This window comes from Zootoca vivipara, chromosome 2 (assembly GCF_965207765.1).
Source record: "Zootoca vivipara chromosome 2, rZooViv2.hap1.1, whole genome shotgun sequence".
Lineage (NCBI taxonomy): Eukaryota > Metazoa > Chordata > Lepidosauria > Squamata > Lacertidae > Zootoca > Zootoca vivipara.
This window is the reverse complement of record NC_142584.1, coordinates 29,203,187-29,231,015: the sequence shown is the minus strand read 5'-3', so window position 1 is coordinate 29,231,015 and position 27,829 is coordinate 29,203,187. Positions and strand designations below refer to the sequence as shown.

The window sequence follows — 27,829 nt, the reverse complement described above, 5'->3', positions numbered from 1 at the left end:
GAAAGAAAAACAAGAAGAAGACATGTCTGTCTTTTTATTGTTATTATTATTCAGAAGCAGCAGAGTGGTAGCAACAGAGGAAGGAAAATGATGGGTGTGTCCAAACTTAAGTCTTGTGATGTTCTGAATGCATTCCAGCCACTAGGTCAAGTCTGTCGCATGGGCGTGAAGCAGAGATTATGTATGTGGCAATTTCGCACTGTAGTCGGATTCTGCTTCCTTATTGCCTCTGCCAGCAACTTCCTGTGAAAACAAAACTCAGAAGTGACAAAGGCATTATAGCCAAAACAAATTATGGTACTGATGCTGCAGAGAATTCTTTTGGGCAACTGGTGAGCTCAAATACATTTTTTTGTTTGCTTTCTTGAATATTGAAATATTCTCTTAAGTTTGCTTAAGCCTTTTAATCTTTAAAGTAACCAAGAGACTTCTGATAGCTAGGATTGACTTTGTCTATATTGATGCTTGTGCAAGCAACAACACTTATTATATTAACAGATCACACGTATTGGTGATCTGAGCTCCCTCTACTGGTCCTGCCAGAGCACTGGATATACATATTTTTGCTTTTCATTCAATATATGTTTTTCATCACTAAATACAGTAGTTACATTTTCAAGGGAAATAGGAAGGGGAAGCTAATAAGAGAAAATGGCAACTACCTGGCTTTCTTGAAATCCCACAAACTGACCAGAAGGATATGGGTGGGACAGGCAGTAAAAAAAAGAAGTGCAGGGAACCCAAACCCAATTTGATGTTAAAGGTAATGGTAATGGGACCCCTGACCATTAGGTCCAGTCGTGACCGACTCTGGGGTTGCGCGCTCATCTCGCATTATTGGCCGAGGGAGCCGGCGTTTAATTTGATGTTACTACAGGTCCATTTATGCTTAGGCTTTAACTTATTTAAAGTACAGTAATGCATCACTTAATAAAGCTGCCCCAAGCTCTTTCAGTGTAAGTGTAAAGAAAGCATTGCAGTTCCCCGAGAAGACATGACATTAAGAGGCCAAGTGACTTTGGGTGATATCCAATATTGCCTTCACAGACCTGCCCTTCCTCTCTAACTTTCCCTGCAGCCCCAAATTATTTTATCTAGACTGTCCCCCAACCCTCCAAAGCAGATTTGCAGGGCATGTGTGGAGCTGGAGTGGGGAGGGGAGGGGAGGGGAGGAAAGGGAAGTTCTTCTAGTAGACAGACATACTTGGATATCACCCTTTGCCTGCAACAACTCAAGCCTGCACACTCACCTGGAACAAAGTCCTATTGAGTTGAGTAGGAATTACTTCTGAGTAAATATGTATAGTATTGTGTTGTCAACTTTTTTACTCAAGAGTGGTTTTTTTGCTTCATTGGCACTAAGTTCATGCCAATTTTAGCATAGTTTTATTATTTAATAGTGAAGCACTTTAAAAAGCTCAGAATACATAAACATTGCTCATGGCTTACATTCTATCTAATCAAAAAGTGTGGCTTTTTCAATCACCAGCAAAGGGCTCTAGTTTCACTTGCATCATGAATCAAGGGTAGAAAACAGGAAGCTCCAGGTCAGGAGGTGGAGAATGGAATCATTCATAGTTGGAGAACTTTTAAAGTTACATAAGGCTGCTACCCTAAACATGCCTACTCAGAAGGAAGTCCCTTCAAATTGCCAGGTAACATCATAGCTGTCAAGGTCTCCCTTTTTTAAAGGGAAATTCACTTATCCTCGCGAGAAAAGGTAAAACTTGACAGCTATGGATAACATGAACACAGATTTCCAAACAGGTTGTATATTTTTTTCTGGATTTTCATTCGTGAATCAGCATTAAGGGGAATTACTTATTTAACAAAATTTATACACATCTTGATTGTAAGGAGGCATCTAAGTGGTTTACAAAAATATTATATAAAAACAATAAAATTCTTGGTAAAAAAAAGTTTAAAAAACAGATATTTTAAAGCAGGCTTCCTCAACCTCGGCCCTCCAGATGTTTTGAGACTACAGTTCCCAGCATCCCTGACCACTGGTCCTGCTAGCTAGGGATCATGGGAGTTGTAGGCCAAAAACATCTGGAGGGCCGAGGTTGAGGAAGCCTGTTTTAAAGCATTAAAATATGATTAAAATCCACAGTAGCTTCAAAAGCTGCTTCTACATCTCTGGATAGTCTTGCCTAAATAAAAATGTTTTAAGCAGGCACTGAAACCGATACAGTGCAGCTGTCTGCCTGGTATCAGGGGTACAGTTAGACAACTGTAGCTCTAGTACTTCTTACTCTCAAGCAATGAAGCTGCTGGTTGCAAATACTAAATATGAGTTGCAATGGTATCAATGGCCTCAAGTGCATGTTCAGCAGAGTTTTCTGCTCACAGTATTGCTGCTTGACAAGGCTTAAAAAATCAACAGTGAGGGAAGTGAGGAATGGAGAACAACCTGTTATATATTTCTGTAGAAGCAGCAGTTGGAAAAGGGGATTGAGGAAGCACCAGTGTGCTCACACAATAATCTGGGGGTACGCATGAATTACCTCTGATTCTTGCCTTTATTTTATGTCAAAAGTTATTAATGTCAAAAGGGAAACAGCTGTCGTAGCAGAGGGAGGTTGTGTTGCAAAAGCCATTATTGCATTTTCCACTAGGTAAAGGTAAAGGGACCCCTGACCATTAGGTCCAGTCGTGACCGACTCTGGGGTTGCGCGCTCATCTCGCATTATTGGCCGAGGGAGCCGGCGTATAGCCTCCAGGTCATGTGGCCAGCATGACAAAGCTGCTTCTGGCAAACCAGAGCAGCACATGGAAACGCCGTTTACCTTCCCGCTGTAGCGGTTCCTATTTATCTACTTGCATTTTGACGTGCTTTCGAACTGCTAGGTTGGCAGGAGCTGGGACCAAGCAACGGGAGCTCACCCCGTCACAGGGATTCGAACCGCCGACCTTCTGATCAGCAAGCCCTAGGCTCAGTGGTTTAACCACAGCGCCACCTGGGTCCCACTTTCCACTAGAGAGCAGCAAAGACTCGCAATTTATTTACAGCACCATCCTATGTAGCTTATGTTTACTCAGAAATAATACTTTGTTCAGTGAGCTTAAAGGTAAAGGTACCCCTGACAGTTAGGTGCAGTCACGGACGACTCAGGGGTTGCGGCGCTCATCTCACTCAGTAGGCTGAGGGAGCCGGAGTTTGTCTGCAGACAGTGTTTCCGGGTCATGTGGCTAGCATGACTAAGCCACTTCTGGCGAACCAGAGCAGCGCACGGAAACGCTGTTTACCTTCCCGCCAGAGCGGTACCTATTTATCTACTTGCACTTTGATGTGCTTTTGAACTGCTAGGTAAATGGGTATAGGATGGAAGTATTATTGATTGATTGCATGTAATATCACCTTTTTATCCAAACAGTTCAAGGTGATGTGGTGCTCCCCATTCCTCATTTAATCTGCAAAACAAGCCTTTGAGCTAGGTTAGGCGGAGAGGTAGTGACTGGCCCAGTGCGCTTCATGGCCAAGTCGGGATTTGAATCTTTGTCTCCAACATCCTAGTCCAACACTCTAACCACTACATCACACCCAAAGGCTGACTATGTACGTAGAAAAAGTTACAGGTAGGTAGCCGTGTTGGTCTGAGTCGAAACAAAATAAAAAAATTCCTTCAGTAACACCTTAAAGACCAACTAAGTTTTTATTTTGGTATGAGCTTTCGTGTGCATGCACACTTCTTCAGAAGAAGTGTCTGAAGAAGTGTGCATGCACACGAAAGCTCATACCAAAATAAAAACTTAGTTGGTCTTTAAGGTGCTACTGAAGGAATTTTTTTATTTTATGTAGAAAAATCCACAGGACTCCAAATAAAAATCAATAGGTATGGGGGTATATTAAATAACACTTGGAAGAAGTACCTTGGCATAATATGTTTTGGCTGGAGCTATAATGTGACTTTTGGATTGATCACTTTTATTTTTCTTATTCACTCTCCGTAATGCATGCTGTACCTATACATAAAGACTTTCAATCCAGTATTTTTGCATGGGCATTTTGACATGGGGGGGGGCTGTAAGGCAAGAATAAAAGCTGTCATTAAAAATCTAATAAATTTGTGTTTGGAAATGGTTGAGGTAGAGTGTATTTTCAAGCTGATGGCTAGCAAGTTGAATATTTACCATTTGACTTAGGACTTTTAGATCATTCGTATACTGGCAATAGTGAAGGAATCAGATTGGGAGAGCACAGTCCAGAAAATGCACCATCATCCCAGAATTAGCTAAGAGTATGACATTATCTGAAGATGCATACCATGAGGTTCAAATTATCTGGAATGTTACATGTGCAGAGTCTCAGTGCAAGATTTAATCTTTAAGATCATGGATCAAGGTGCTTTCCTGGCAGTCATTCACAAGGAGTATTTAAGGACATCATGCTTGGGTATGTTGATCCTACGATCCCACTGTTCCAGGAGAAGGCCACTGCCCAATATTGTCCTAATCATATGCACTCCCAGCAGCAAACTAGAGACCAAGACAATGCTGTTAGAAGGTAGCGATCAGCCACTCCCACGGTGTTCTTGGCATTATGTCAGTAAGAGCTGTTTGACAGTGGAACGAACTCTCTCGATAGCTTGTGGACTCTCCTTCCTTGGAGGTTTTAAAGCAGAGGTTGGATAGCCATCTGTCATAGATGCTTTAGTTGAGATTTAGTTGAGATTCCTGCATTGCAGGAGGTTGGACTACATGAGCCTTGGGGTTCCTTCCAGCTCTATGATTCTATGTCACCTCCAGTTACCCATGCAGAAAAAGTACCAATCCATGCCCAGTGACGTGAAGATGTTGCAGAATCCACTCCTCTCCACATACAATACACAAGCACAATCCCTCCCACCAACAGACAACAGTGCCTCTCTCTCCAATGCCGGTGATCACCCAAAACTCAATAGGCTTCTGTGTAGAAATCAGAGGTTCCGCTGCCAGGAGCAGGAGTGACAGCTTGGCCCCCCGACTGTGGGTACCCGGGGCCGTGCATGCCAGTGCCATGCAGCGTGCATGGCCCTAGCCAAAATCTGTGGGTGCCCAGCCCCTTCATGTGGAGTTTTGTGGGTACCCAGGGCCCCAGCACCTATGTCCAGCAGGGTTCGAAATGTATTGGGGTGCTTCCACATAGATAATGCCAGGCATCCCCAAACTTGGCTATCCAGCTGTTTTGGGACTACAATTGCCATCATCCCTGCCCACTGGTCATGTTAGCTAGGAATGATGGGATTTGTAGTCCCAAAACAGCTGGAGGGCCAATTTTGGGGATGCCTGGATAATGCTAATAACATTGCATATAGCATGTGTGCTCCAATTCAGCAGTAAAGAGCAGGTTTTAATGGGGAAAGCGCTGGGGTGGGGGTCAAAAGAATAATTAATAAAAGCTCAGACAGGGAGCTTTAAAGCACAGACCTGTGCCTAGAAATGCAGAATGAAAGCAAGTCTGGATGACCCTAGATCAGGGGCAGGTCATGCTCTAATCCAATAATAGGTCATGTTGCCAGAATAAGCAGCAGGTGGCTTTGAGATAGGAGCTAATAGCCCTTCACTGCAGTAAAGAACAGGAAAAAAATAAACAATGATTTCATTATGGTTGAAATGAAATGAGTGAAAAAAACATCCCTCTCCAAAAGTGACATGGAGGGTCTGTTAACTCACAAGCAGGCTACCACATTATACATTTAAAGGGCATTATTTCCTTCAAATAATTCTGGGCACTGTATGTTGAGGGTTGCGGGGAATTGTAATTCTGTGAAGGGAAAACTACAGTGCCCATAATTCTTTGAGGGCAATATTGTGTTCCAAATGTGCTTTACAGGTGTATTATGTGTACTCAGCTTCTGACTGATACCTCTGTCACCTAGAAATAATTATAAAGGGTTGTATCCACTGCTTCCATTTCCTCTCCTCTCCCTCACCCCACCCCACAATATCTTCCAGAATCTGCTCCAGAGGATCCCCAAGCCTGATTTTGGGGAGTGGGGAGCTGGAGGGTACAGGAGAGGAAGAAGATGAAGCACTGGATATGACCCTCAGTTGCAGGCTCTTGGGTCCGAAGAGAGTCAAACTGCACAGTCCGCAATGGAAGACTGAATTTTGATCTGACTAGAAAAGAGGAGGCTCCTCCAAATTATTATTTATTGTGTTTTTAGATATGCTGTAAGCTGCCCAGATGGGTGAAGTATAAATAATAAAATTATTATTATTATTATTATTATTATTATTATTATTCCTTCAAATCAACCTGAGTTGAGGGACAGCTAAGGACCTCTATTGTACCACTGGAAATCTGTGAATACCATAAGATATCAGGATTTGGTTGCGCTCTCCGCATAAATAGGATTTATTTATAAAAGGATGCTTTATTAGTTTGTGCCAATGGCAGCTTCAGTGGGACATGGATTTCATCAGGACCACAGTGTGTAAGCGGAAATGGTTAATACCCAACTCCAGAGCAACTGGAAAAAATGCAGGATACAACTATGGTAAGCAAAAGCAATAAGGACACTTTTTACAGTTCTGGGTGAAAAATACTAACAGATTATTAGAAATGGGAAGTCTGTATTTAGGAAAATCTGCCATTTTAGGTTTTTCTCTCGGTTAAAATGATAGGAAGGAAATATATACACTGGACACACACACACACACACACAGAGAGAGAGAGAGAGAGAGAGAGAGAGAGAGAGAGAGAGAGAGAGACAGAGAGAGAGAGAGAGAGAGAGACAGAGAGAGAGACAGAGAGAGAGAGAGAGAGAGAGAGAGAGAGAGAGAGAGAGAGAGAGAGAGAGAGAGAGAGAGAGATGGTGGTGGTGATATTACTTTTATTAGCAGGAACTGCCACACTGAAATGCTGGTACTCGTGTGTCTGGAATCACAGCTTGGGTGTTAAAGGGCAGTGGATAAAAGGATCAAGGGCACCCACAGGAAGGAGAAAAAAGACCAAGGATCAATCCAATTATTGGATTAAAGGACAAATGGCAAAAGGCTGAAGTACAGTACAAATAAAGAAGCAAGCGGCGAAAGGATAAATGAGGTGAAGATACTAAAATTATTTCAATACTATGCAATGTGGAAGGGTGACAACAAACAGCTTGTGAGGATGCTAAAGAGGGAATAGAATCCTGGTGATTCAGGGTGCTTCCAAGCTGCTAGTTTTGGGTGGGATTCAAGAACATGCCAGCAAATTAAAGTTAATATGGTGCCTTTGCTCGACAAACCTGCTTCCCTCCAAAACTTTTTTTTGTTTTGCAATCAGGAAAGTGATGGGGAAATGCACTGAACGTATGGAATAACAGTTGCTTGACATAATGTTTTATTGTAAGTTGCTTTGGGTTGCACTGGGAAAATAAAGTAAATAACAACTTAAGTAATTAATCAATCAGTTAATGGCATATGCATCAGATTGCATGCTCAATAAATAGCTGTTGTTGTCTACTTTCTTCACAAACTTTATGCAAAAAAAAAAAATCGGCATGAAAATACTCCCACTCTCTAGTAGGAGTGACAAACCCTTGGGGCCAACCTGAAGTCCTGAGGTTTGCCTGGCTGCTCCCCACTCCCGGGTAACAGTGGGAAGGCTTGAATCTCCAGGTAGGTGAGAATGTCTTCAACATGTATTATTATTATTATTATTATTATTATTATTATTATTATTATTATTATTCCTTCTATGTGCTGTAGAGGGAATTGAGGGGCAGATAGGGCGAGTCAATCTGGGAAGGTGGCCCATCTAGCAAAAGGAAAACTCTGATCCTAGACCTCCGCTGCCTTGCAGGATATCTTTGGGAAAATAAAAGGTTAAGGAGTAAACCCTACACAAATCCGGAGTGGAGTCCCTAAGAGGCCGGGTGGTGCCTTGTATACCTCCTGCTGCAAATCCTACAGCCAACTAGTGCCAAGCGTATTGCTTTACTTTGGACCATATCAGCGAGGCCAGCAGGGGTGGCCTTGTCATCTGGGCAACCCAGGACCTCCATACTGTACACACTTTCCAGCCTTGCGCCCTGGGGAGCTTGTTGCCGTGCTGCTAACTTCACCCCCAAGGCTCGCTCAATTGTCTCTCTCAAGACAGATGGATGCCAACAATCCAATTCTGAGAAACCTGTGGAGCAGTTTTTGAAGCCGGCGGCAGATGGCGCCCAAAGCGCCAGGACGTTGGCCCTGCTTTGCCAATAAGCTGAAGACCTAAGGCAGCTAATGAGTATGGTGAGAAGGGAATGTACCTGAAGGAGTCCCACTGTGAGGCTGGGCTGTAGCCAGGCTGGGGGCTGTAGTAGCGACAGTGTTACCACAGCCACCAGCAGGATCGGATCCACGACGGCAGGCAGGCAGGTACGGGGGCACAACAACTGGGTGGGAGGGATGGCTCACGGAGCCCTGGGATGCTGGGGGAAGAGACGGAGGTGTCTCAGAGGTCGTAAGGTGTGGCGGAAGCATCAGTGCTGCAGAAGCTGGAAGAAAAGGAATGTGGATGACAGTGTGAGATGAAGGCAGGAGAAGGCTTATGGAATTAGCGGACTTGGAGGGCAGCGTGTAGGCATTTGAGGCAGGGAGAGAACAGGGAGGGAGGGCTGTCTAGCAAGCACATGGGCATTTGAGAAGTCCATGGAGAAGCGAAGTTCACCTTCGAGATCACCATGCCCCATTTAGGCCTGCTCAATCACTTCAGTCTGCAGAACTAGCACTGTTACGGGTGACACACTTTGGAACTCTGCCTATTGACCACAGGTAGGTGCCTTAATTGTGCTCTTTTTGGCACATGCTAAAATCATATGTTTAGGCAAGCCTATCTGGATATGTAGAATGTTGAGAAGTGTTTAAATCTTGTTTTTAGCTTACCGTTGATTTTAATTTTTTAATGCTTTAAATGTTTTCAACTGTTTTTGAAAATTTGTCTCATTCTTTTTTGGAAACTACTTCAAGAGATTTTTTTTTACAGTCAAGCAGTATGTTTTTTGTGTGAAATGAGTAAATAATGCAATGCAGTACAATAATAATAGGAAATTCTTGCTATTGATGCAGGGATAAGGAACCTCTCATCAGAATCAGCCAACATAGTCAGTGGTTATAGAGGATGATGGGATTTGGAGTCCACTAATCAATGAAGGGCCAAAGGTTCTGTATCCTTGATATATATAGGGACTGGAATGGCCATCTGTAAGGGAAGCTATAGAAGAGTATTTCCTGCATACGGGGGTTGAACTAGATGACCTTTGAGGTGTATCTCTCTCTATCCTATGAAAATGTGCCCTTTTCTGAAATGAAGTTTAATATAATAAAGATAATTTAGTAAGTATATCAAAAACATGTAGCCTGTAAATACTTACAAGGTTGCATATTGTTACAGTAAAATGACTATTATCTATCAATCAATCAATCAATCAATCAATCAGTAAAGTGTACAAAAACATGATCTGAAACACCTCTGATCCTAAACAAACCAAACTGAAAATAAGGTTTCTATTAGTTTCAGTTGGTATGAACAGTGAAATACATAATCCTCATTAAGGCATTAGGTCTTGTATTACTTGGAAAGTGAAATTGCCATGTTTCAAGTTGAACAATTGTAATTAGTATCTTGGGCCTTGTGGGGGGATAACTTTCACATTTATCTGCTCAGTGTCGTAATTTTGTTATGAGAACATATGGATATGCCTGCAAAACCAGATAAAAGTTATGAGCCAGGCTATATCCATTTTCTTTGTGCCAAATCTCAGTTGCTGTGTAACTTGGAATATACCTGTAATATAACTCCTTTCTGACTGACTGTAATGTTTCTATATTCTTCAGTGCTAAACTGAATATGCAGCTATTTGGCACATTTGTGGGACCACTGCTGTGCTGGTTATCCTCTGATGTAAGATGAATAGTGTGTGTACACTGCGCCTAATCCACTTATCTGATGGGTTGTCCTCAGTCTAATACTGCATAATGCTGCAACAGACTGAGACTTTTTATACCCTCCAGACTTCTGCCACAGCAGGATTTAGATCTTGATCATATCACTGCTTTCCTATTGCAGCAGGACAATGGCTTCCATTGCTGAGCGGACTTTCATCGCCATCAAGCCTGACGGAGTACAGCGGGGCTTGGTGGGAGAAATTATCAAGCGATTTGAAAGGAAGGGATTCAAACTGGTAGCCATGAAATTCATGCATGTAAGTTTCTGTCGAGGTATATTGCCAAGCATTGTTTTTCTGTTGTGAAATTGCCATGCATTGTTTTATCGGTCTGTTGTGTGCCTCTCAAAGTGGACTCTGAACAGAAATAAATTTGAAGTAGTCAGTTTTGAACTGCAGCACATTGCAGCCGCCATAGCTACGACCCCAAGGAGAGTCCACAAATATAGGTGGCTGGGTTGATGACCTGTCGATCAACCTGTACAGTACATACCCCTCAAGAACAGCAGTATATAGCATAATATCCAGTTCATTGCATACAGAGTGCATTATAGTACATAGTGTAATGTAGTGGTGTGGTGGTTAACATGTTGGAGAGACCTGGGTTCAAACCCCCAATGAGACATTTGTGGTGACTACAATCTTTTGCATAGTTACCTGGAGGAAATCTCCATTGAACTCAGTGTTGCTTACTTCTGGCAGCATAAGTTCAACTTCTAAAACTAATTGAACTGTAACTTTAATTAGGAATGCAAACAGTGTTGTAAATAAATGTTTCCATTGATACTGCTAGCATGAAGTAGGCACCCCTCCAAGGAAGAAGTACCCTTCTCCCCCCCCAAAAAAGAAGAATCTGCTTGATTCTCAGACTTCCTCTATATTCATTCTTATTCACTGACTTCCTCTACATTAATATGTCACAAACTGTAGTAAAATTCAAAAGCCTCATTATCACCTCATTCACTTGTTAGAGGGTCTGTCAATTACCCTGGAATTTTGGCAGATAATTGTTATGATTCTTGCTCTGAAAGAAATCTTCTGGAACTGTGCTATAGCCCCATTTCATTCCTGCTCCACTACACCACCATCATTTTACAATATAACTTAATATTTTGGATTTTTTCCAATATCTAGCAGAAGGTAAAGCCATGCTGAGTACTCTAATTTTAGTAAGCAGCTGTCCTTAGTAGGAAAGGTGTGTCCTTAGAGGTATATTTTAAAGTCTATGCTTCAGATTTTCTTGGAGGTGCAAATACACTGTTCAATTAACTTGAGTGGAAATCATCTTGCTGAACGAACCAAAATAAATATTGTTTAAAATCTGTACTAGCCAGCTAAACTAATATTGTAATATAATGCTAGGGCAAATATTTGACAAGCAAGCGTGCAATTTAAGGATTAATACTCCTCTTGTGGTTAATTTTATTTGACATAAGATGCTCTTAAGTTCTTATGCTAAGCATTTTATTCCCGCAGGCCTCTGAAGATCTCCTCAGTGAACACTACAGTGACCTGAAGGATAGGCCATTCTTTGCTGGGCTAGTTAAATATATGCACTCTGGACCTGTTGTAGCCATGGTAAGTCTTCAGCAAATAACCTTGATTTCTTTAAAAAGCAAATGAACTTTATGCAGCAAGCACTGAGAAAAGAGATGCAGTTTGGTTGCATCTTCAGAATATGTGCTATATGTATTCTTGTGGAAAGAAACAAAACACTATGATTATTCTAAACCTCAGAATAATGATGATGATGATAAACCTCTGATACTAATAATGGACAAGGCCACAAAATAACTAAGAACCTAACTTCTACATTTTTATGTGGAAGTGCTTCTATTCCTTAAATAGAATAAAAAGAAACCACTTTAAAGAATGACCAGATTCAAAATATGATTAACAAATATAACACAATGTGATTGCCTAAACAAAAAGTAAAGTTCTAAGAAAAGACTGGCATTTTAATACATTTTCAAATGGAGAATTTCAGGGTTAGCAATATTAATACTACTAATCGTAATAATTAATTAAATTTGTATATCGTCCTTCAGCCAAAGATCGCAGGGCAGTTCACGACACAAAAATACAAAATGAGAACACAAAACACATAATGAAAACAAAAACTAGCCAACAACGCCCTCCCACAAACACATTTAAAAGGGCACGGAATGTTAATCAGCCAAAGGCCAATTAACTGATCTAATTGTAACCCCAGATCTTTGAAAGGTTGGCAAACTATGGCCCCATTTAGATAACCACTATTAGAATCTTATCCTCACATAGCAATGAAATAAAAATAAGCAGTGATCATAGCAACTGCACAGGTTACATGTACAAAACTGCACTGTTGCCTTGGGATAACTCCCATTGTCCCATAGCAATTGCTCATTAAAAGTAGCAACTGTGCAGCAATATTACGAGTGTAAAAAAAAAACCCAAACCCAACCCTCTCCCTTCTTCTAGAATGATGAGTAAGGCCTTCGAGAATTACAAAAATAGCTGCCTTTCCTTCAGTGCTTTGTCCAAGCTCTGATGCTGTCGTTGTCACAGCACCTTGCTACCTGAGAGATGAAAACTGCATCTTATGCCCAGACCATCCTAGGCTCTGCCATCTCTCAGTTCTAACAGTCTGTCCATACTTGATAATTCACAATGGATGCAGGCATCCAAATTATGACTGTGGGTGGGCATGGTGAAGAGGTGGAGAGACTCAAGGATATAGAAATCAGACCCAGCCATAGTTTATGTGCTTCTGTATAAGTCAAAGCGTACACCTGGAGTTAGTGGCCTGCTAGAATTAACCGTTTTTGAATGGAAATAGGAGGCAGTACAGTACAGTAAATGCACATTTACAGTACATTCACAGTACTGTAAATGTACTCTGGAATCTGCAATGTAAGCCTCTTATGTCTACATGTTCAAATTAACCCCCATCGTTTGGTTCAGATTTTGCAAAACTGCACTGCCACTGTACAGTTCAATTCCTTATTTCCCCCCCCCCCTTCCTTTGTTGTAAAAGTGGATAAGCACCCATCAGCAACAAAAACTGCTGGCAGCTTTGAGCAACATGTCTTCTTGTTAATTGTGAAACTATATCTGCTGAACACTTGTAAGATTATACTGGAATAAAGCAAAGTGTATGAAAGGTGTTACAAGCAATAGGGGTTGAAAACAATGTCAAACATTTTTTTCCTCTACATGAACACATTATTTATGTTTGAATGGTAATTAGAGAAAAAAATCTAAAACGTGTGTCTGACTTGTTAGCCCTCCGTTTGTGCAATGGGGAAAACATTTGCTGCTTTGAGATTCTAAACCAGGCACCCCCAAACTCAGCCCTCCAGATGTTTTGGGACTACATCTCCCATCATCCCTAGCTGAAGGGACCAGTGGTCAGGGATGATGGGAGTTGTAGTCCCAAAACATCTGGAGGGCCGAGTTTGGGGATGCCTGTTCTAAACTATGCCCACATTATGTTCAGAGGAGAGATGCAATGGAATGCCTGTTCAGTTGTACCTTGGTTGACGAACACCTTGGTTGACGAACTCAGACGTTTTGGCTCCTGAATGCCACAAACCCGAAAGTTAGTGCGAAAGTTCTTTGGAACCCGAACATCCGTTTTGGCTGTCGGCATTGTTTCTGGGGCCAATCAGCCAATCAGAGGCCGTGCCTTGGTTTGCGAATGTTTTGGAAGTTGAACGGATTTCAGGAACGGATTCCGTTTGTCCACCAAGGTACGACTGTAAATGTTTGTTTAAGCATCTGTGGCCAGAGAGAGAGAGAAAAGGAAGATGTTGTTTGCTGTGCATTATTGTAAAATTTGTCACTTACTGGTTAATAGGGATAATATGTTACACGTAAGGTATCCTGTTTTCTCTAGCAGTCCAATAGGTGAGATAATAAAATTATCACACAAGTTTGGATCCAATGTGTTGGGGATCGTCTCTGTTAAAATGTATCCCTCTACCTGAAAATTTGCATTTTTGTGATGGTAATTGGTTTTTAGCAAAAAAAATTGACTGGCTGACTCTCCAACGTACACAATGTGGCAGCACTCAGCCACAAAAGCAGAAGGGACCCCCCCCCCCAGGCTACCAAATGAAACAGAATAGCTCATAGTCAGAGTAAACTGTACTGGATGGAACAGATGGATCAGTGGTCTTGCTAAGTAAGAGCCAGCTTCATATGTTCCTGTGAGCAACACATGCATTCTGGCCATCTATAAGTCAAAATTTCTCATAAGACATTTTCTGATAAATCTTCTGAATTTGTTCCTTTTTTCTCACCCTAGAAGAAGGCCACTTAATACAATTTCCCCAAATTTCCTTAAGCATTTTATAATGGCATCCTTTTGTTTGTTTCCCAATGTCCCAGAACTATGGATAGAAAATCTAGGGAATTATGGAGGGTGTAAATAATAATAATAATAATAATAATAATAATAATAATAATAATAATAATTTATTTGTACCCCACCCATCTGGCTGAGTCTCCCCAGCCACTCTGGGCGGCTTATTTCCTTGACATCTGTTGGAAGGGTGTTCCCAGGGCGAGTGCCACTACCGAGAAGGCCCTCTGTCTGGTTCCCTGTAACCTCACTTCTCGCAATGAGGGAATCGCCAGAAGGCCCTCGGCGCTGGATCTCGGTGTCCGGGCTGAATAATGGGGGTGCAGACGCTACCAACTAGGCTACCAACCCAGAAAAAAAGATTTAAAAAAGATTTAGGTTGAAATATTGAAACTGTGCTAGTGCCACTGCTAGTAGGAAGCCACACCCTCAAGCAAATTTTGGAGAATTTCTCCGCCTCCCCTTGGAAGAATTTTGTAAAATGGTCCCCTGCTTTTACCACTCTCCACAGATGGGGTAAATTCTGAGAGGTTGTTTGCACACTGCTGTCTTATTCACACGGTGGTAGAGTTGGTGAGAATCATGTGATGTAATGAGTTTTACTGCAACAATCGTTTTAATCTCAGTTCTTTGGTTGTTCAAGGTATGGGAAGGCCTCAATGTAGTTAAGACCGGAAGAGTAATGCTGGGAGAAACTAATCCTGCAGATTCCAAACCTGGCACAATTCGTGGTGACTTCTGTGTGCAAGTTGGCAGGTAAATTCAAAATTGTCCTCTTACAAAATGGAATTGCTAACTAGTTCTAGTCTTCATGCAGTTAGATTACAAATATTATATCTGTGCATTAATAATAATAATACCGTATTTTTCTGTGTATTAGACGAGGATTTTTTCCCGATGAAGTAATATATAAAAATAGGGGTCGTCTTATACAGGGGTAGTTCAGAAGGGGGGTGGGGGATTGGTTGCTGCCGTGAGCAGGAGATTGTCAGCGGAGGTAGTGTGTGTGATAGGTGTCTGCATCAAGGGCTTTTATTGATTGGATGGGTGATAGGCGGCCTCTGGGGGTGAGCGGTCAGACGTTTGTTGGCTTCTGTGTTGCGTGCGATAGGAAGCGTTGTTTAGGTGGGTGAGTGAGCAATCCCCTCCCCCCAAAAAACAACCCTGGGCAATCCTCCCCCCAAAATGTTCAACAACTCTGTGCAAATTCCCCCCATTTTATTAACTTTGAGTCCCCCAAAATACGTGTTATACATGGAAAAATATGGTGGTACTACTACTACTACTACAGTTGTACCTTGGTTTTCGAACAGCTTAGTTCTCAAATATTTTTGCTCCGAAACACTGCAAACCTGGAAGTGACTGTTCCGGTTTGTGAACTATTTTTGGAAGCTGAACATCCGATGGGGCTTCCATGCAGTGGCGGAGCTTCATTCCTGGGGGTGGTGCGCGCTGCCCGCAGGGGTGTGACGGGGGGCAGCCGTGATGGCACCCCACCGGGATCGCACTGCTGGGGGCGGTGCGCTCCCCCCCACACTCCTCTTCCTCCGCCAGTGCTTCCATGGCTTCTGGTTGGTTGCAGGAGCTTCCTGCAGCCAATCAGAAGCCACACTTTGGTTTCCAAACCTTTTGAAAGTCGAAAGGACCTCCGGAACGGATTCCATTCGACTTCCAAGGTACGACTGTATTTTTAAAAAGACATTTGGAGTGTAAATTAATAGTTATGACCTGAACAGCTGATGCTTCTCTTAGTGGCTCCCCAACAACATTACAGCAAGCCTAACAAGCCCCTGCTTCTTTTGCCTTTTTCATTGTCTCAGTGCCTCTATTTGCCACAGTTCCTCCTGCCGCATTTCCTTATGCTACTGCATGTGATGGCTAGGGTTGCCAGACTCAACAGAGGACAGGACTTCTGTGCCTTTAATTGCCCTGCTCTCTTTTGAGTCTGGAAACCTTAAAGAGAAGCCAGCATACCCTTTGTTTAAGCAAAGGGTCTGCTGGTTTCTCTTTAAGGTTTCCAGACTCAAAAGAGAGCAGGGCAATTAAAGGCACAGAAGTCCTGTCCTCTGTTGAGTCTGGCAACCCTAGTGATGGCCTTGGGGTAGCACAGGTTATGGAGAGAGGCTGGCCTGCTAAAAACATCAAACACTGCTGTTGTAGCACCTCAGAGTTCCTTTACAAAGAATACATTGTGTGATATTGTTTTTCCCTTTGAGCGCCATAGCCTTGTCTAACAAGTAGCATTATAAAAACTTTGGGCTGTAGTTTAAATTTAAGACTTGGAAACTTTGCACACAGTTTAATATGCACAACACTTTGTCTTAGGAGGGTGCAAAGGAATGGAAAAGAAATAGCTTGTTATAGTAGCAAACAATTACTGAAACACAAGGTTTCATGCTACATCCAGCAAAGACTCTTCTCTGTTGCACTATATGCACAATTAATATGAGGGGAAGGGTTATTGTCCATTTTTCAAAACAGCCAATAAAACTATTATTTCTATGTTTTTCTGTTTTATTACCATAATGATCAAATTGTTTTCAACTGTATTGCCCTTTTAGAAATATAATTCATGGCAGTGACTCTGTAGAAAATGCTGAGACTGAAATCAACCTATGGTTCACACCAGAAGAAATTGTCGACTACACAAGCTGTGAGCACCCATGGATCTATGATTAAAACGTAATGGATTACTTGTGTATTCCTTTGTTCTGTTTATCTGGAAATAGTTCCTACCTCCAATAATATCCTCTGAAATTGTTTCCCCCTTCCCTCTCCCCAAGGTGCTTTCACGTACATTTGTGGGGAAATGACCTGTGTGGTTTATAAATAAAAAAAATTCCTTCCAGTAGCACCTTAGAGACCTTATCTCATTATACATGATAAAGCTATTTTTAGCCACCTCACCCCTTGCTTTTTCCTGTAAGTCATTTACCACAACTATCAACCAATCACCCATTCCCACCACCCTTCTGAGTAATACCCCTTCCCAGCCTCTCACTATATATAAGGGTCTGGTGACTTCTGTTTCAGTGTATCTGAAGAAGTGTGCATGCACACGAAAGCTCATACCTATGACAAACTTAGTTGGTCTCTAAGGTGCTACTGGAAGGAATTTTTAAATTTTGGTTTATAAATGTTAATTGTATTTGTTGTGCTGACTGAAGGTTTTATTTAACTAAACTGGAATATACTTTTATTCATTAGAAAAGGAAATGGGGTGAGGGCTGTTGAAGAAGAGAACACACTTTTGCTCTCCTTCAGCAGTTATCAAACGCACGTGCTTAATTTTATTATATTTACTGTACTCAATGGAGTCAACCATTACTTTAGGTTGTTCATATTTATGAGTTTGCAAGATGAGAAGAGCTGTTTAGGACAGCCCGGTTTAGGGAAGCTTTTAATGTTTAACCAACTATTGTATTTTAATATTTTGTTGGAAGCCGCCCAGAGCGGAACCATTTACCACTGAATACAGTGGTACCTCTACTTACGAATACCTCTACTTACGAATGTTTCTACTTACGAATGGAGCTCTGTCCGCCATCTTGGATGCGGTTTAGATAGGATTTTTTCTACGTACGAATTTTGAGATTGCTTCTACTTGCGATTTTTTTCTCCCAATGCATTCCTATGGGATTCGACTTGCAATTTTTTTCGACTTACAAATGTGCGTTCGGAACGCATTAAATTCGTAAGTAGAGGTACCGCTGTATGTTACACAAGTGATAAATAACACACTCCTTGAATGGATCAGTAGAGTGGCTCTTCTGTTTCACCTTAAAATGCCAGGTCATGAATGCAGCAATGCAAATCATTGCACTACAATGTAATTTAAATGTGGTGTAATCACAGCATATTGAATATTTATAGAATGTAATCTGATTGATTTCATAAAATGTATATAACACTTGATTGTAAAAAAGGAAACCACCTCAAAATGGTTTGCAAAAAGAATAAAGCAATGAACTTATCAGTAAAAACAATTGTTTAAAACATACAAAAAATTAAAACCAGTAATAAACTAAAAACAGATTAAAATACACATCAACATTCTAGATATCTGGGTAGGTGCCAAAAGTGCACAGTGAATAAGCTTGTTTTTATATCAATAAGCAGGGAGTTCCAAAGTGTAGATGCTGCCACGCTAAAATATTGAGTGCCAGTTCTACAGAGTGAAGTGGCTGAATTGGCATAAAAGGTGATCTTGCAGGTAGGCTGGTCCCAAGTTGCTAAGGGCTTTATATACTAACGATTTGAACCTGGCCCGGTAGCAAATTGGCACAGAACACAGGCGTTATGTGCTGGCAAAGTCTCACTCTTATCAGCAATCGTGCAGCAGCATTCTGTACTAACTGCAACTTCTAAATCGGGTGCAAGGGAAGTCTCACAAGAGTACATTACAGTAATCCAGCCTTGAAGTAACCAACACCTGGACTACTGTGACTAAACTTTCCAGGTCCAGGAATGGGTGTAGCTGTTGTACCAATTGCAGTTGGTAAAACACACTGAGGCTACCTGAACCTCAGGTGACAGAACTGGATTCAGAAGCACCCCCAAACTGTGAACCTGCTCCTTCAGGGGGAGTACAATCTATCCATGGTAGGCAATTGACCCAATTTCTCAAACTTACTCACCCACAGTGCCTCCATCTTGCCAGGGTCCAAGCTGAGCTTGTTGACCCTCATCTATCTCGCCACTGCATCCAAGCAACAGCCCAGGGCCTGTATGGCCTCTCCTAATTCAGAGGTTATGGAGAAATAGAGCTGAGTTATGTTATGGAGAAATAGACCCTGCCCTAAAACTCCCAATGACTGCTCCCAGTGGCTTCACGTAGATAGTAAATAGCATTGGAAATAAGATGACGCCATGTGGCAGCCCATAACATAGCTGCCCAGGGAGCCGAAAAGCACCGTCCCAATGCTACTCTCTGGACTCTGTCGCAAAAGCAGGATTGGAACCACTAGAATACTGTGGTCCCAATTCCCATTCCCCAGAACCAGTCCAGAGGGATTCTGTGGTGAATGGTAGCCAAGAGATCAAGAAGCAGAAGCAAGGTCACACTCCCCCTGTCCTGCTCTCTGCATCAGGGCAACTCAGGCCCTTGACCGGGTATTTGTGACTAGTTGATAGCTGCTCTAGTCTAAGGGGTCCAGAGCCAATTTCTTTAGGAGCTGCCACACTTTAGGAGTTGCCCCTTTCAAGGCAGCAGGGACCATCCCTCATGCAATGAAGTGTTAACTGCACTCTAGACCCAACCAGTCAGCTGCTCTCTGCTAGAATTAGTAGGCCAGGAGGGACAGGAGTCAAGGGGACATGTGGTCAGATGTATTGCTGCCAGCACCTTGTCCACATCAGCGGATTGCATAAGTTGACAGTGTTCCCACAATACACCCTCTGTAGTGGCACTGGATAAAACTTAATTGTAACAAATATTGGCAAAATTTAAATGTTGGTTTCTGCTTCTAATGGATACACATGGGTTGCAATATCACTTTGAAAATAAAGCTTTATACAGATGGTTATTAAACTCTTTTATCCCCTCTAATTCTAACTCTGCTCAGTCATAGGCCATTTTAAGGCAAGATTAGTATAGATGCTTATGAAATGCGTTATGAGAAAAGGCGATTAATACAAGGGACATTCACTAAGGCTAAGCTGTGCCTCCTGTCTCTCATTTCTATTACTCTGTTGTTGGAAAGGAAGGCATTGCACAGCATTGCTTCTTAAATCTGTTGAGCTTCATTACATCTGTGTACATGGTTCCTTATCTTGATTACATGAGCTACAGAAACTTAATTCATGCTATGTACCACAGTTAAGAAAGCAGACAAGCTGCTCTACAGCATGATTGGCTTGTATGTTTGAAAGCTCAGGTGATGAATTATAATTTCTCAACTCTGAGCATAAGAAATCGCCTTACAACAGGTCATCGCAGTAGTGTCTCCTCTGATTGGTAGTGGCTCTCCAAAGTATTGGCAGAGGTCTCTCCCATCATCTGCCAGCTGCTCCTTTTAAATGGAAACGCTGGGTTTCAACCTGGGATCTTCAGCACATGAAATCATGAGCATTCCTCCCCAAAACTATGTTCCTTTCCACAGTGCAAACCCCAGTTTAGCATGTTTGATGATCTAATACATATGATTATTTTCTCCACAAGACTTAAAAGTAGCTGAAGATCCACCTGAACTGGACATCACTGCAAGAAAGGGTGCTAACACTTTCGCCTGCCCAGTTTCCCCACTAGAAATTACATCCATGAAGCTGATATTAGTATTGGTGGTGGGGGGTGGGTATCCTTATTACATGTTCCTGCCTCAACTGGTGCTAATAGCAATTTTTGCAGGAGGAGGGGAAGAGATTTTCAGCAAGGAAATTGTGAAATATAACTTCTGTCCTGAGGGCCTGATCTACTGGGGGTGGGGGTGGGGTTTTTTCCTTTAACTATTGGTAGGTTCAGAAGAAGTAATGGATCTCCTTTGTAAATAAGTCCATTTGGGGAGTGACTGGAGGAAGTGGGTAAAAGGCTGCAACATCTTAATGGGACCTAAAATGCCTCATGAAATTATTATACTGAGAAGCCTGTGATAACTGTGGAAAGCAGAGCGTCTCCTTAGGGGGCGTGGGGGGGGGGGAACAGAGCACATCATAGCACAGTTTATATGTCCTTAGCAAAAAGGCAGAGGACTTTAAAGTTGTTGTTGTTTAAAAAAGGGGGGATCCCAGCCAGTCTGCTACAAAACATGTTTTATCAGATTTTATCAGCTTCCCCTCTGCATCAGAGAGGAGGGCTTCTAATGATGGGCTCTTCCTAGCTAGAGCAGATGGAGAACCTTTTAGGATCCACGGGCCAGATCTTTATCAGGATCTGCCTCACAGGCCAAATGTGTGGGCCAAATCTGACAGGTGCAGGAACACCCACCTATCAAAATCCCTATTCACTCCCATCAGGCCCCTGGCCCCATGCAGATTAAAATCCCTTCATTGTATCCAATGGAGTAGTCCTGTTGTCACCTACGAACGTGACTGAGGCGGCAACCCTATCCCCACTTCCCTGGGAGCAAGTCCCACTGAATTCTATAGGACTTACGATTAGGGTTGCCCTATATAACTCAGGTCCATTCATTTCAACGAGTTCTGAGGCTAAGCAATCTCCGGGTTGCTTTGTACGGTATATTGCTCAGACTTGTTTCCTCCACTACTTGGGGAGAAAACACAGAAATGCTGCTGGCATGCTTTCCCCCTCCAACTCGGGATCCTGGGGCCAGGCGGGGAACCATTATCTGCTCAAATTGCAAAAACCAAAGCGGCGGCGAGGGACCTACGCGGAGGAGGAGGAGGAGGAGGCTGCAGCCCACGACCAAGCCCGCCTCTTTTGCTCCTCTCCCGGCTTGTCTCCGGCGCCGGCCCGGTCTGGCTCCGCCTCTTCCCCTGAAGGTTTGCAGGGAGACAGCAGCTGCAGACACGCTCTCCGGGCCCGACCAGACTCCTTGCAGCTGAGGTGAGTTTTATCCACCACCCTCCGGCTTTCTTTGGTCCCCCTTCCCTTTCTTCTTGGAGGGAGAAACCAAAACGAAACGGGGTTCTGGGGCAAAAAAAAAAAAAGGAAGAAATGCAGCTGGAGCCGGCTAAAGAGGAAATGGCGCGGAGGAGGAGGACGGGTGCGTTTTGCAAAAAAAAAAAAAAAGCGCATTTCCAGCCGCCTGGGAGGCGCAGCAACCTCTCCTCGCCTCCCCTCGGGGGCCTCTGTAACTTGAGGCGGCCGAGGCAGCGTGTCTTGCCGCCTCTTGGGAGAAGAAGGCAGCCCAAGCGCCGCCGCAAAGCACATGCCTGTGCCTGTCTACTCGGAAACCAGCCCCGTTGGATTACGTGGGGCTTACTCCCGGGTAAATGGGTGTAGGATTGCAGTCCCAGGGTGGAGAGGCCCAAATAGACGCCGCCCGAGGGAAGGGGAACAAAGGGCTCTTCCGCGACACGTGGACGGATGGTGGAGGAAGCCTTGCCCACGTGCAGGCGAATGGTGCCTGCCCCGGTGCGGGGCGGGGGCAAGGGTGTAGAATTGCAACTCCGGTTTAGGGCGGGGAGGAAGCCCCATCTCTTGCCAAAACTCCACCCATCCCCCACAGTCAATGCAAGCAACCTCCCTGGGCTTGTTTTACTTTTGTGGCTTAATACCGTAGCTAGGTGATCTTGCGCCCCTAGCATAGCCGTCCAAATTGCGCCCCCTACCCACGGATAAATTAGTTCTTTCCACCTCTCCAACACCCCCCTCCATCCATTCAATTCACCCTCTATTAAAAACCTTTTCTTATGAGGCAGTAATCGATATTTTTTATTTATAGACGTATTTATGGACATTTTTTAGCCTATTTTGCCCCCTCCCTCACCTGCACCCCTGGCAGGGGCCCACCTTACCACACCCTAGATACGACCCTGAATACGATTCCTTATTACCTATCTGGTGATGCTGCAGATAAATTAAAAATGGAACAAAGATCACACAGTCTGTTCCCTGGTTGCTTTTGTGTCCTGTTCGAATGCTTTGGGTTGCCCTTTAAAGTAAGATTTTCATGCACTTCCAACTTGGAAGATGAAAACTGTATATTGTGATTGAAAGAATTCTTAAGAAATTACTTGGTGTGCTCCTAAGATGGCAGATCTCAAAAGTCATAAGAGCAGAGAAGGCATGACATTGGAGGCTGCCAACTGCTGTTGCCACTTTCTCATAGAGTTAATGGTATACCAGTTCAAGGGAGTCAATTTATCACACAGCTTGTCTTTTAAAAGCTAACTTAAAATTCCGCAAAATAATACTAATTAACCCTTTTTTACTGTTGGTAAGTTGGTCCCTTAATGTTGAACGGCGGTCACCTTGACGAACAGGAAGTACCTTGTGCATTTTTTCACATGCCTTTCTCAACCTGATGCCCTCAATATGTCCGGCCCAAACTTCTATCGGCCCCAGTGATTGCTCTCCTTCTATCTATAGGTTCATCTTCTGTGGTGGTTTGTGGGGATAATTCCAATCCTACTCACTTCTCTTAGCATTTCTTTTGCATCTGAAGAAGTGTGCATGCACACGAAAGCTCATACCAAAATAAAAACTTAGTTGGTCTTTAAGGTGCTACTGAAGGAATTTTTTTATTTTACTTTGACCCAGACCAACACGGCTACCTACCTGTAACCATTTCTTTTGCAGTGAGATAATGGCTTCCAACACAGAGCGCACATTCATTGCCATCAAGCCTGATGGAGTCCAGCGGGGAATAATAGGTGAAATCATCAAGCGATTTGAACAGAAGGGATTCAAACTGGTGGCTATGAAATTTATGCATGTAAGTTTAATATTGGTAAATGGTGCAGTAAAGCAGGATTAGAGAACCTTTTTCTGTAGTCTCTCTCTCTCGTGTGTGTGTGTGTGTGTGTGTGTGTGTGTGTGAGTAAGAGAGAGAGAGATCGGAGGCATAGCTGTCAACCCTCCCTTTTTTTGCGGGAAACTCCCTTATTCCAAGCCACAGCTGTCAACTTTCCCTTTTTTTGCTGGAAATTCCCTTATTCCAGCGCCGTTTCCTGCTGCTATCCTGGATTGTTAGATATACTGGCGTAGACTATCCCCGAGACAGGTGAGGCTGCTGATTCCTTATTTTCAAATCCAAAAGTGGACAGGTGAGGCTGCTGATCCCTTATTTTCAAGTCCAAAAGTTGACAGCTATGATCAGAGACTGCAGGCCAGCAGTGGGCGGGGCCAGAACCAAAAAGTAGATCCATCCAGCCCTCTCCCTTCCCTCCTGTCTAGCAAGCTGCTGAGGGAGGAACTTTTCGATCCTACCAGCTGCCTGAACTGATTGCTTACAGAGGGTTTGTCCTCTTTCTGCTGCTTCATCCATTTCAGCTTCTCCCACCCTACCCTAATTGATAAGTTCAGTCATGCTTTAGAACAGGACTGAGGTGTACAACATGGGGCAGTAGTCATTCATCAATCTGAGGGACCCATCAAGTGAGCCAAGATGCAAGTTAACAGCAGAAAGCTCATTACAGTCATACCTCATGTTACGTTTCTTCAGGTTGTGTCCCGCGGCGACCCAGAAGTACCGGAAAGGGTTACTTCCGGGTTTTGCCATTTACGCATGCGCAGTAGCACTAAAATCACACTTTGCGCATGCGCACAAGCGCCAGATCGTGCCGAGCACCTGCTCAGATATGGAGCTTCAGGTTGCGGGCTTTTCATGTTGCGAACGGGCCTCCGGAACGGATCCCGTTCGCAACCAGAGGTACCACTGTATTGTGCTATATATGAGGTGACATAATGGAACTACCAGTGAGAGCTCAAAATCGAAGGTGGAGATGGAGGTGTGAGCTTGTATTTGTGTTTTAAATTGTTATTTCTGACATGATTTGAAATATTTCAACATTTGGATATCTTTTGCCTAAACAGTCTTTTAAGTATCGGTTCATAGAATCATGGAATTGGTAGAGTTGGAAGGGGCCATGAGGTCCAACCCCCTGCAATGCAGGAATCTTTCACCCAAAGTGGGGCTTGAACCCACAACCCTGGGATTAAAATTCTCACACTGTACTGACTGAGCTATCCAGCCTTGTGTGTTATTCAAATTTGAACCACAGCATGGGTTGCAGATTGTGGAAGATTTGAGCTCAAGTGCTCTTTCAGTCAGAAATGTTTTATTTTTGGAGGGGGTATGCTCTCGAGGGTACATATTTAGTGAAGGGTTACACTGTGGCTGGCATGTGTGTTGTCTTTTTAATTTAGCTTATATAGCTGTGGGAAAGCTAAATATACCCTAGCGCCTATGCACACTTTTTGTAGCTTGCACAAGGCTAAGACAGAGCAAAAGCTACTTTAGTAAACAAGACAAAAATGCATCCTATTTTCAGTCTTGTTTCAAAATACAGCCTTTCAGTTATACAAGCCTCGCCTTCGTGCTATTTCAGTTTGGTAGTTGTCCCTTTCCTGCTAAGTACAGTAGGGTTCTATTAAAACTACCTGTGTTACCCAATACATACAAGCTGGTATGACTTTGACTAGAAGGTTATACTGAGTAAGATAATACACAACTTGTACAGCAGCAGCAATGCTGGACAATCTGTTGGTACTGACTGTCCAAACTACCATTAGTTTGCTTTCTTGTAGCCTAACTGTTGAGCTTAGTTACAAGTGCTTTGCTACTTCTTGTTTGGCACTGTACTGTTTCAGTGTTAAATGTCCTGCTTGTGGGCTTCCAATACCATACACATTTGTGTTAGCCACTAGGAAACAGGATACTGACTAGACAGGTTTTGCTTTGATCTAGCAGGACTCTGCTTAAGTGACTTAGGTTAAGTAGGGGTGGCTCAGAGCAGCTCCTTTCTGCAGTTAATCATGAGGGTTAACCATCTCTTTTCTTATAGGCTCCTGAAGAACTTCTCAAACAGCACTATATTGACTTGAAAGATCGGCCATTCTACCCTGGTTTGGTTAAATATATGAATTCTGGGCCTGTAGTACCTATGGTAAGTGTTCTTATGTAAACTTAAACGTGTATTTTGTTTGTCTCTCTAGACCAGGGTGGCACATACCTGATATTCTCCAGGTGTGGTTCCATCTTCCATCAGCCCCAACCAGCACGCCAGTGGTCATATAGTTGTAGCCCAGATGCCACAGGTTAGCTTACCTCTGTCCTTTAGGCCTTTGTGGAAAAGTAAGGAAAGGTGAGATAGTGCAGGTTTGTACTAATTTATCAGTTCTGCTTTGCAGTTAATTCTGATTCCCTAACAAGCCTCCTCTTGTGGAGAGCCAGCATGGTGTAGTGGTTAAGAGCGGTGGACTCGTAATCTGGTGAACTGTGTTCGCTTCCCCGCTCCTCCACATGCAGCTGCTGGGTGACCTTGGGCTAGTCACACTTCTCTGAAATCACTCAGCCTCACTCACCTCACAGAGTGTTTGTTGTGGGGGAGGAAGGGAAAGGAGATCGTTAGCCGCTTTGAGACTCCTTAAGGGGAGTGTAAGGCAGGATATGAAATCCAAACTCTTCTTGTTTCAGAGCAGAGGTAAGAAATACTGGATATGAAATCTAAGGGTAGCTCTGCCTCTTCCTTGGTGAGCAAGATGGGAATAGACAGCCCTCTGTGGAGTGGATGACCAATTAAGATGGGGCCTTAAAAGATCATTGGGACTAGAAATAATTTAAATTTGTCTTAGAATTTTTTTATTAAAAAATTCCGCTCTGAATTTATTACTTTGTTTTTTCTTCTCTGCTAACAGTGGGTGAAGCAATGAAATGATTGGCTGTTTAATGCTGCTGCAAATGTTGCGCAGCCAGACCCTAACTTGATTTACTAAGAAGTAAATCCACTTGGAATTTTGGTACTTGCAAGTGGGCCTGCTTTGAACTGGCCTCTTCAACTGGAAAGGATAGAGAAGGAAAAAGCCCTAAACATTCCCCACCTTATTTAAAAAGAGAAACTCCCAGGACCTGCTGCACTGTACAGCAAGGGTGTAATTCAGTGTTGCGCCATTACAAATGTTCTGTCTGCACAAGCATATCAGTTGCCTGACAAAATGACACGTGTGCCCCACAATGTGGTCTTCTGAGGATCTCTCAACCTGCCAGTGCCTGTTTCATTTCATTAAGAAAAGCTCTCACCACTTCCATCTGGTCAAGTACCGTGGTTAAACATATGTGCTAAAGCAGTTTATTCTTGCAGGTTTGGGAAGGACTCAATGTGGTGAAGACGGGCAGAGTAATGTTGGGGGAAACTAACCCAGCAGATTCCAAGCCTGGCACTATCCGTGGCGACTTCTGCATTCAAGTGGGCAGGTTGGTACTAGAATTTATATTTATCTGTATTAAATAAGACTTGCAAGGTGCCACTGAAGTACTACTAATTATCAAAACCTTTAAAAGAAAATGTTCAGAATACATGCCCCACTATTTAAAAGAGAAGACTGGGTAGTGAAAGCATACCCTTCAGCAGAATAAAATGCTTTTGCATTTGCAGGATAAATTGCTCGTTCCACTTGCTTTGATCAAACAGCTTAACTGTTCACTTTTTTAAGGTTCTGATGATCAAGAGCTAGCTGATAGCCATTCATATACCCGGGAAACTACCCATATAGTTGGCCGGTCATTTGATTAAAGGTGATGATAGGTTCATTTTGTGTGTGTGACTGAGAAATCCTTTAAGCTAAATTGATTGACTCTTGTGGCTACTTTCTTATCAACCTAGACATTTCAAATGTGTAGGTTTAGCTGTCAAGTAGCCTGTTCCAGATTCTTATTTCAGAAATGTCTCTAAATGCCACACAAGTTTTGAAAATGAATTCCTTTGTCTTCCTTGTAGGAACATCATTCATGGCAGTGACTCTGTGGAGAGTGCTCAGAAAGAGATCAATCTGTGGTTCAAGCCTGAAGAACTTGTGAACTACAAGCCTTGTGCTCATGATTGGGTTTATGAATAGATTAGTCCTGGTGACGAGTTCTGCCTTCTTCCAACATAGCATCTCATTCCACCCACCTGCTGTCCTGGGAGCAATTATCACGGTTACCTTTGTGATTATTGGCATTAAGAAATAAAATATGAATTATTAGTA

At 42.9% G+C, this 27,829-nt stretch overlaps 3 protein-coding genes across 15 annotated transcripts; 2 read left to right on the top strand and 1 right to left on the bottom strand.

Moving 5' to 3' along the window:
• Positions 1 to 20: 20 nt before the first annotated feature.
• On the bottom strand, positions 21 to 21,703 carry LOC132591754 (uncharacterized). Of its 6 annotated transcripts, none has more exons than XR_015948405.1 (3): positions 21,567 to 21,703; positions 18,879 to 18,979; positions 21 to 243 (listed from the first exon to the last, which is right to left on the bottom strand). XR_015948405.1 is itself a non-coding variant. In XM_088663073.1 (3 exons), exons 1-3 carry the CDS (start codon positions 13,525 to 13,527, stop codon positions 221 to 223), a joined length of 369 nt encoding a protein of 122 aa, XP_088519199.1. In that variant the 5' UTR covers positions 13,528 to 13,655; the 3' UTR covers positions 21 to 220. The 6 variants fall into 6 exon arrangements, 1 of the variants encoding a protein (XP_088519199.1); XR_009557201.2 differs by lacking the exon at positions 21,567 to 21,703 and adding an exon at positions 21,332 to 21,535; XM_088663073.1 differs by lacking the exons at positions 18,879 to 18,979; positions 21,567 to 21,703 and adding exons at positions 8,220 to 8,447; positions 13,410 to 13,655.
• Positions 195 to 16,934, top strand: NME1 (NME/NM23 nucleoside diphosphate kinase 1). Of its 8 annotated transcripts, none has more exons than XM_088663069.1 (6): positions 200 to 332; positions 6,829 to 7,030; positions 10,019 to 10,154; positions 11,373 to 11,474; positions 14,885 to 14,997; positions 16,803 to 16,934. In XM_088663069.1, the coding sequence occupies exons 2-6, from the start codon at positions 7,026 to 7,028 to the stop codon at positions 16,918 to 16,920; spliced, it is 474 nt and encodes a 157-aa protein (XP_088519195.1). In that variant the 5' UTR covers positions 200 to 332; positions 6,829 to 7,025; the 3' UTR covers positions 16,921 to 16,934. The 8 variants fall into 8 exon arrangements, with proteins under 8 accessions (XP_034960231.2, XP_088519195.1, XP_088519197.1 ...); XM_088663071.1 differs by lacking the exon at positions 6,829 to 7,030 and adding an exon at positions 7,493 to 7,587 and having other exon boundaries at positions 237 to 332; XM_088663070.1 differs by lacking the exon at positions 200 to 332 and adding an exon at positions 7,496 to 7,587 and having other exon boundaries at positions 6,908 to 7,030.
• LOC118079775 (nucleoside diphosphate kinase) lies at positions 21,680 to 27,829 on the top strand. The gene is made up of 5 exons (XM_035104344.2): positions 21,680 to 21,742; positions 23,441 to 23,576; positions 25,648 to 25,749; positions 26,944 to 27,056; positions 27,580 to 27,829. The coding sequence occupies exons 2-5, from the start codon at positions 23,448 to 23,450 to the stop codon at positions 27,695 to 27,697; spliced, it is 462 nt and encodes a 153-aa protein (XP_034960235.1). The 5' UTR covers positions 21,680 to 21,742; positions 23,441 to 23,447; the 3' UTR covers positions 27,698 to 27,829.